The sequence below is a fragment of the Melozone crissalis genome, unplaced genomic scaffold (genome assembly GCF_028551555.1).
Source record: "Melozone crissalis strain CALT ecotype California unplaced genomic scaffold, PUWL_Pcris_2 ptg000247l_1, whole genome shotgun sequence".
NCBI classification, from domain to species: Eukaryota; Metazoa; Chordata; class Aves; order Passeriformes; family Passerellidae; genus Melozone; species Melozone crissalis.
The window spans coordinates 1,259,593-1,267,917 of record NW_026536006.1 but is presented as its reverse complement, the minus strand read 5'-3'; the positions used below and the strand labels follow the sequence as shown (position 1 = coordinate 1,267,917).

The 8,325-nt window shown below is 62.4% G+C and overlaps 1 protein-coding gene across 3 annotated transcripts; it reads left to right on the top strand.

The window, feature by feature from the left end:
* The first annotated feature begins 944 nt into the window (after nt 1-944).
* ZNF703 (zinc finger protein 703) lies at nt 945-7,519 on the top strand. 3 transcript variants are annotated; one of them, XR_008484212.1, is made up of 3 exons: nt 945-1,157; nt 1,668-3,740; nt 6,551-7,519. XR_008484212.1 is itself a non-coding variant. In XM_054294358.1 (2 exons), exons 1-2 carry the CDS (start codon nt 945-947, stop codon nt 3,045-3,047), a joined length of 1,593 nt encoding a protein of 530 aa, XP_054150333.1. In that variant the 3' UTR covers nt 3,048-3,783. The 3 variants fall into 3 exon arrangements, 1 of the variants encoding a protein (XP_054150333.1); XR_008484211.1 differs by lacking the exon at nt 6,551-7,519 and adding an exon at nt 5,806-5,963; XM_054294358.1 differs by lacking the exon at nt 6,551-7,519 and having other exon boundaries at nt 1,668-3,783.
* Nucleotides 7,520-8,325: the final 806 nt, after the last annotated feature.

The following is an 8,325-nucleotide window of genomic DNA, read 5'->3' as shown; positions in this document are numbered from 1 at the left end:
AGGTGTGCCAGCAGTGCCATGCCATGCCATGGTAAATTGTGCCAGCAGTGCCATCCCATGCCATGCCATCCAAGCCATGCCATGCCATGGTAAACTGTGCCAGCAGAGTCATCCTATGCCATGTCATGTCACCCAAGCCATGCCATGGTAAATTGTGCCAGCAGTGCCATGCCATGCCACACTGTGCTGGCAGTGCTGTGCCATGCTGAGCTGTGTCATGCCATGCCATGGTAAACTGTGCCAGCAGTGCCATGCCACGCCGTGCCAGCAGTGCCATGCCATGCCATGCTGAGCGGTGCCAGCAGTGCCACGCTGTGCACACCATGCCAGCATGCCAGCAGCGTTGTGCCATGCCGAGCTGTGCCATGCCGTGCCGTGCCATGCCATGCCATGCTATGCCATGCCAGCATGCCGTGCCGTGCCATGTTGTGCCGGCAGCGCCGTGCCAGCAGCGCCGTGCCATGCCATGCTATGCCAGCAGCGCTGTGCCATGCCGAGCTGTGCCAGCAGTACCATGCCGAGCTGTGCCATGCCATGCCATGCCGTGCCGTGCCATCCTATGCTAGCAGCGCCGTGCCATGCCGTGCCAGCAGCGCCGTGCCGGCAGCGCCGTGCCAAGCCGAGCCGCGCCAGCGCTGCCTCCGCCGCTCGGGCCGGTGCCGCGGTTCTCCCCCGCGCGGCGGCGCGGGGCGGTGGCGGCGGAGCGGCGGCGGCTCGCCCCCCCCACCGGCGGCTCTCCCCGCCCCGGGGGCCCGGCCGGGCGCGGATTGGTGCGCGGCGCCGGCCCCCTCGGAGCGCGGCCGCCATCGGGGCTATTTGACGTGTCGGTGGGGCCGGGGAAGGGCTTCGTCTCGCCGGGGCCGCCGCCGCCGCCGCTCCGCCGCCCGCCCGGCCCGGCCCGGCCCCGCGGAGCCCGGGCACCCCCCCCCTTTCCCCCGCCCCAAATGAGCGGCGCTCCCGGCGGGCCCCGGCCGAGGACCCCGCCGAGCCGCGGAGCCGCGGCCGCCCCGTCGCCCCGGCCGCCCCCCGCCGACCCGCTGCGCCAGGCCAGCCGGCTGCCCATCCGCGTCCTGAAGATGCTCAGCGCCCACGGCGGCCACCTCCTGCACCCCGAGTACCTCCAGCCGCTCTCCTCCACGCCCGTCAGCCCCATCGAGGTCAGTGCCCGCCGCCCCCGACCGCGCCTCGCAGCCCCGGAGCCGCGCTCCCGGTTCTCCCGGCCGGCTCTTCCCAGCCCGGTTCTCCCGGCCGGGCTCTTCCCGGTGCTCCCGGCATTCCCGGCCGGCGCTCCCGCTTCTCCCGGCCGGCTGCTTCTCAGCCTGGCTCTCCCGGCTTTTCCCAGCCCGGCGCTCTCGGTTCTCCGGGCCGGGCTCTTCCTGGTTCTCCCGGCTTTTCTCGGCCGCCGCTCCCGGTTCTCCCGGCCGGGCTCTGCCCTGCCCGGCTCCCCCCACCCCGTTCTTTCCCTCCCCCGCCGCCGCCGCAGCCCCGCTCCCCCTCACCCCACCCGGTCCCTGTTCTCCCCGGCCGGGCGCGTCCTCCCGCCCCGTCCCCCCCATCCCCGCGCCCTGGCTCGGTGCCGGGCCCGGCCCCGGGGTTTCGCCGGTGGGGGGAGGCCGGTGCGGGGGCGCCGTCGGGGTCCCCCCTGACCGGCTCCGCTCCGCCCGCAGCTGGACGCCAAGAAGAGCCCGCTGGCGCTGCTGGCCCAGACCTGCTCGCAGATCGGCAAGCCCGACCCGCCGCCCTCCTCCAAGCTCAACGCCGTGGCGGCCGCCGCGCCCGCCGCCGACAAGGAGCCCTCGGCCCGGCCCGCCGCGCTGAAGCCGCCGGGCAGCGGGGACGCGCCCGCCGAGGACAAGTCGAGCTTCAAGCCCTACTCGAAAGGCGGCGGGGAGCCCCGCAAGGAGGGCGGCGCGGACAAGGCCGGCTTTCGGGTGCCCAGCGCAGCGTGCCCGCCGTTCCCCCCGCACGCCGCCGCCTCCTCGCCCGGCGGCTCCCGCGGGGCTTCGCCGCAGCACCCCGAGCCCAAGGGCGCCGAGGAGAAGAAGGAGCCCGAAGGCGGCAAGCCTAGCCCCGAGGGGACGGGCGGGGCGCTGGGGCGCGGGGTGGTGGAGGCCGGGGCGCACGGCGAGCCCCCCTCGGGCCGCAAGTCGGAGCCCCCCGCGCTGCCGCCCGCCGGCCATGTGGCCCCCGTGTCGCCCTACAAGCCGGGCCACTCCGTGTTCCCCCTGCCGCCCTCCAGCATCGGCTACCACGGCTCCATCGTGGGCGCCTACGCCGGCTACCCGTCCCAGTTCGTGCCCGGGCTGGACCCCACCAAGCCGGCGCTGGTGGGCAGCCAGCTGCCGGGGGCGCTGGGGCTGCCGGGCAAACCGCCCAGCTCCAGCCCGCTCACCGGGGCCTCGCCGCCCTCCTTTATGCAGGGATTATGCCGGGACCCGTACTGCCTGAGCTACCACAGCGCCTCGCACCTGGGCTCCAGCAACTGCTCCAGCTGCGTGCACGACCCCGGCAGCCTCAAGAGCGGATACCCCTTGGTGTACCCCACGCACCCCCTGCACTCGGTGCACACCACGCTCTCCTCCAGCGGCACCCCCAGCCTGCCCGGCCACCCCCTGTACACCTACGGCTTCATGCTGCAGAACGACCCCCTGCCCCACATATGCAACTGGGTGTCTGCCAGCGGACCCTGCGACAAGAGGTTTGCCACCTCGGAGGAGCTGCTCACCCACCTACGGACCCACACGGCCCTGCCGGGGGCCGAGAAACTCTTGGCGGGTTACCCTACCTCCGGGCTGGGCTCCGCGGCCTCCTGCCACCTGCACCTCCCGCCCGCCGCCCCCGGGAGCCCCAACACCTTACCGGCCTCGCTCTCCTTGAGGAGCCCACACACTTTGGGACTAAACAGGTACCACCCCTATGGCAAGAGCCACTTGCCCACGGCCGGCGCCCTGCCCGTGCCCTCCTTGCCGGCTGCAGGACCTTACTACTCCCCATACGCTCTCTACGGCCAAAGACTCACGTCAGCCTCGGCTTTGGGATATCAGTAACCGGCTCAGCCCCAGCCCCCCGCGCCCTCCTTGGACTCTGTATTTATTACTGTATGTTAGCTTAAAGCTGGGAATATAAGTGCATTATACACCAATGAATCAATGGTATGCAAAAAAAAAAAAAAGTCTGTGTTCCAAAAAAAAAAAATTAACCCGAAAAAAAGAAAAAAAAAAATTTCCCCTTCTTTACTTTGCAGGTGTGGGGCTTTGATTTTCCCCTTCTGTTTCTGTTGAATTTTTTTTTTTTCCTTACCCTTCTTAATTTCCCCCGAGAAATTCTTGCATGACATGGAAAAGCAAAAAAAAAAAAACAAAAAAAAAGGCATTTTCCTCCTTCCCCTCTGCGTTTATCGCTCTGGGATTCTCTTCTCTGCATTTGTAACTTGCAGATGTAATTTTTTTTCTTGTAATTTTTTCCTTATTTTTAATCTTTGGGGTTTTCAAATTTTTTTTTCCTTTTAAAATTTTTGTGGTTTATTTTTTTTTTTTTAATTTTACTCCTTCTTTTTGGTTTTTTTTTTTTTTTAATTTTTGCGCTGTGTCCGGGGCCAGGGAGGGCTACACCGGTTGGGTGATGCTCACCCCAGGCCGTGCCCCGCCGGGGGCTGCAGGACCCCGCGTGTCCCCGCTGTGTCGGTGGGGGGACCGGAGGAGCGGCAGGACCGGCGGCCCCGGGCGGGCGGACGAGCCCCGGTAAGTCTGATTTTGTTAATAAACGCCTCTTGGTTGTAACCCACGCTCTGGTCTCGTCTCGTCCCTGCCCGGGGGTCCGGCAGGGTCCCAGCACCATCTAGCGGTGGCGGCGGCGGTACCGGAGGAGCCCCGGGTGCGCTCCTGGCTCCGCGTCCCCGGTGTCCCCATCCCCGCGTGTTTGTGTCCCCGGGCGTGGCGGCGGAGGGAAGGTTCCAGAAGGCGTTTAGCGGGATCGGAGCGGTGCCCGCGGGTGGGCACCCCTTCCCGGGGTGCAGATTTGGGGGCGCAGTTGTGTTCTGGATATCGGTGTGGGGGGATCCCACACCCTGCTCCCGTTCCGTCTTTGTGCCGGGAGGAGAGTGATGGATGGCTCCGACATGGTCTGGCTCCATCCCCACCATGCTGGGGGGCTCTGCCTGCTCCATGCCCCAAAAAAAGCGCTTCCACTCCAGCTCTGGACCCCTTTTCAAGCTCCCCCTGCATGCCCCATTGCCCCACATCGCTTATTTTTTTTGTCTGCCTCGTTCCTGTTGCATTTCAGTGAGTCACGCAATTAATCCCTGTTAATTGCCTTCTCGATATTGCTTTATGCCCTGTGTTTAAATTCCTTTGTGTCCTTTGAGCTGAAAAATAACGCGCTGAGAACAGGGACTACTTTTGCCAAAGGGATTTCGATTTCCCTGCCTGTGTCTGAGCGTGCGGCTGCTGGGAGGGCCCAGCTGAGGTTTCCTATGGCAGTGAGAGAGGTTTGGTGGTCCAGGGGTGAGTTTGGCTCCGTGCTGAGCTCCCCAAGGCTGATTTTGGGGGTCTGTGGCTTGGGGATGTGCGGACGTGGCTGGGCTCCGGTTGTGGCCATGCTGGTGTTGCTCCTTCCAGGTGGGATGTTTGCTGGATGAGGGCTGGAGCTGGCACAGAGGTGTTTGCAGGGCTGGGGTTGGCACAGGGGGTGCTTTGCTGTGGTTGTTGGCTCTGTCCCGTGGGCACAGCAGGAATGCGGTGCCCAGCCCAGGCTGGTGCAGCCCCTCCGGTGTCTGTGCTGGGTGCTGAGCCCTGTGGCAGCTGATGCTGGCCGTGGAGCAGGGTGGCACGGGCGGTGGGCACAGCAGCTCCAGAGTGTTCTCTCTGCTGGCACAGGAGGTACCCAGACCCCCTGGCCCTCGGGAGCATCGCTTCTCCCTGGATGTGGCTCCCGCTCCCCGCAGTGATGCCGCTCGGTGTCGGCCTCACTCGGGCACTGCCAGTGCCCATCGTAAACCCTGGCTGTGGCTTCGTGCTGGGGCCTGTCTCAAGTTCCTGCACTGCAATTTTGTCCCACCATGCCCATCCCTGGCCACGGCTGGGCACCTCGCGCTACAGGGTGGGAGGATGATGCCGCAGACCCTCAAGGCGCGGTAGCCCAGTGCCAAAATCAGCGCGCCTGGCACAGCCACTCTGAGTTTTGGGGGCCGTGCCAGACCCCAACCATGGAGCAGCCAGGGCACAGAGCAGGGGCTGCACAGCCTCATCCTGCCAGAGCTGCTGGGGGATCCCTCCTCACGGCAAAGCTCCATCCCCTCTCTCCCCTAAACCCTCCCCGTACTAGGATGGTCCCTGCTCCAAAACGAGCCCGCGCGCCTTCCCTTCACCCACAGCAGGGCTGGGTGCTGCCTGGATGAGTCCTGCTGTGCAGGAGGTTCCCTGAGGAATTTTTTTCCCCTCCCTAAGGACTGCAGCAGCGGGGCCAAACCGTGTAAACACCACGAGTATCATCTGATAGCGGCGGCACTCGGGCTGAGCTGCTGGGGAACAGTCGCGTTGCCGATATATTAAATAATTCCCTGTGTAATGTATGCCCAGGTTATTGCGGAATTCATTTTATAATAAGAGCACTGGGATGCACTTTATTAATCATTCTGTCTAACAACCTGCACTCCACAGTTTCGGTTTGATTTGATTCAATCCTGTCTTTCTGCAAAATATATGGCTGAGTGGGTCGGATAATGTATGGCTTAATTTAGAGTTGTATGGGTTTGAATTACCATTTTCATAATGTGCTGTGCATTAATGTGTTGCATCATTTATACAGAAAAATGTGCCAGGTTTCAAACCTCTCCAGGAGGCAAAAGTCACCTAAAGGGAACGCAGAGAGACAGAAAAAGACCTTTTCAAATCCAGCTGGGGCTGGGAGGACACCGGTGGGTGTCGGACGTGGGGACAGCAGTTTTAGGGGTGTGCTGGTGGCTCTTTTCCCCGTGGCACAGCAGCACCTTCATCCCAAGCTGCTGGGGACCTGCAGCGTTTGACTCGCCGCTGACCCTGGTGCCGCCGAAGTCGCGCCCACCGTCACTCGCGAGGAAAAAGCTCTGATTATCCAAATACAGTCATTAAAGGGGAAATGTGTTTTTTAGGACTGTCAGAGTGATTAATGAGGGTTAGCAATCCTTGCAAATGCACTTGTTTAGTCTAACTGGCAGCCTCTCCTTTCCTATTGATTTATGGTGGCAGTTGCCGGGGCCGCGGTGTGTGTGGAAGGAGCGGGGCTGCGCCGGGGCACAGCGAGGGGCCCGGCCGAGCAGCACGGCACGCTCTGCTGTGCCCGAGGCAGCTGAACAAAGGCAACATTATCCCCTGTGCCGGGGAAGGAATGACTTGGACGCGCACACCGAGCCGCTCCGCGTGCCTTATAAATATCCCCGTCTGTGAAGGCCGAAGCCCAGCTGACCACAGCCACACCGTCCGCCCAATAAATACGTGAATGAAAGAGCCAGGCCCTATTTTTTCTTGTTGTTTTTCCTTTCCTCTCCTGCACAAAAATCCCCGATGTCTTTTAGGTGATGCAGAGGTGGCTGCCCGCAGACGTACAAGGCGTTTCAGAGCGCGGAGCGGAGCGCGGCGTCCTCGAGGGCTGGAGCCTGCCCAGGGGTCAGGTCGGGATGCAGAGCCATGGTGGGTGGATGAGAAGTTCCTCAGCTGCATAAAGCAGCTTTTCTTTCCACGTGAGCACTGGAGGAAGCCACGGAGAACACGGGCTCTGTTTGTCCTCCAAGCCAGAGTGGCACGGACACCTCCTGTCCCTCCACCAGCATCCTCGTGCCCAGCCTGGGTTCAGGGTTTGCTTTGGGGCACACTTGGTGCTGGATGAGCTGAGAGCAGACCTGGAGGGACAAAGCCGTGCTTGGAGGTGGCAGCGGAGGTCCTGTGCCAGGCTGGGAGCTGGAGCCATGCAGGAGGAGCAGCTGAGTGGTGACACAGCGGTGACACGGAGCAGCCGGGACAGCACCACGGTGTGGAGCTGTGTGTGCCCACCAGAGCTCCGCACTGCCCTGCTGTGGGGCCACCTCCAGCCACTCCAAGCAGTGGGGCAGCACAAGTGACAAGAGGCTGGATGAGGTGAGTGGAGAAGAATGAAGTCCTCAAGGCGCCAAAGCCAGAAGAGTGTGGGCAAGCACCCAGGGCACTGCAGTGGCCAGGAATGCCACAGATGGGAATGGACTTTTCCTCTGGCTCTGGATAATGGCTGAAGAGCTGCCGCTGCCTCTGCTCTGGCCATGGATTGGTGTGTGCTGCAAATCCTCTAGCAGCTCTGATTCCAGCTTCAGCAGTGATTCACTGATGTGTTCCACACCACACCAGGACACCCGGCCTTGGCTGGTCACCAGTGACCCACGGGAAGTCCCCAGTGTGACCACAGCCATGGTTTCCCTCTTGTGCAGTGTGACAGTCCAGCACAGGGCCCTGGCAGGTGACAAAGCCCTGGGACCACGGCCGTTTCCTCGCACAGGTTGACACAGGAGTGTGACAGCGATCCCTGCAGGCTGGGTCACAGTCACCTTCTGTTTATTGTGGTGACAAACTGAGGAGTGCTGATCCTCACCAACACTTCAGCTGAAGCTCCCTGGAGAGCAGGGGAGAGCACTCAGCTGACAGCTCTGTGCACAGAGCAGGGTCCTGGAGCTCGAGTCCCAGTAACACAGATTTACACAGATGATTTACACAGATTTACACAGACCCCTGTGTTTTCTGAAGCTGTTCATGGAAACCTCCAGGAGCAGCTTTGCCATGACTTCATCCCACCTTCCAGCGTGGTGCAGGGAGACAGGACAGGAGGATGTGACCCACAGCCTTTGCCAAAGGTGATGGTGGAACACTGGCCCCAACAGGCTGAGCAGAGCTGGACAGGACACCCGACACTGTGCAGGGTGCAACGTGACCTCTTTAACACCTTGTGGTCCCAAAATTCATGGATCACCCCTCCTGACCTGGCAAAATTGGGAAGGAGATGAAGGATGCAGCATCCTGGGCGTCTGGTGGCTTCTGACAGACCCTTCCTGCAGACACCTCAGTGGAGCAGAGAACCAAAATGGCCTTTTTTGTGTCCCCCACAGCTGCAAAGGTGCCCACCACAGCACCCCTGCATCTCCAGGTGCATCCCTGGGAGAGGGAGATGCTGCTGCACCGAAGAAGATGGGGAGCAGTGAGAGCCTCAGGTGCTGGTGCCACCTCCCCATGAGCAGCTCCTGCAGGGGGGGTGGCTGGGGGGCTCTGAGAGAGGACAGGACAGAAATGGGGACTGTTAAAGATCTTTCTTGCTGAGCCTTGACCGTCT

What these genes read in the sequence shown, in the direction of transcription:
- ZNF703 (XM_054294358.1), top strand. Translation starts at nt 945, where the DNA reads ATGAGCGGCGCTCCCGGCGGGCCCCGGCCGAGGACCCCGCCGAGCCGC. An exon ending in CGCCCGTCAGCCCCATCGAG is followed by an intron (nt 1,158 to 1,667) that starts GTCAGTGCCCGC and finishes CTCCGCCCGCAG; the next exon opens with CTGGACGCCAAGAAGAGCCC.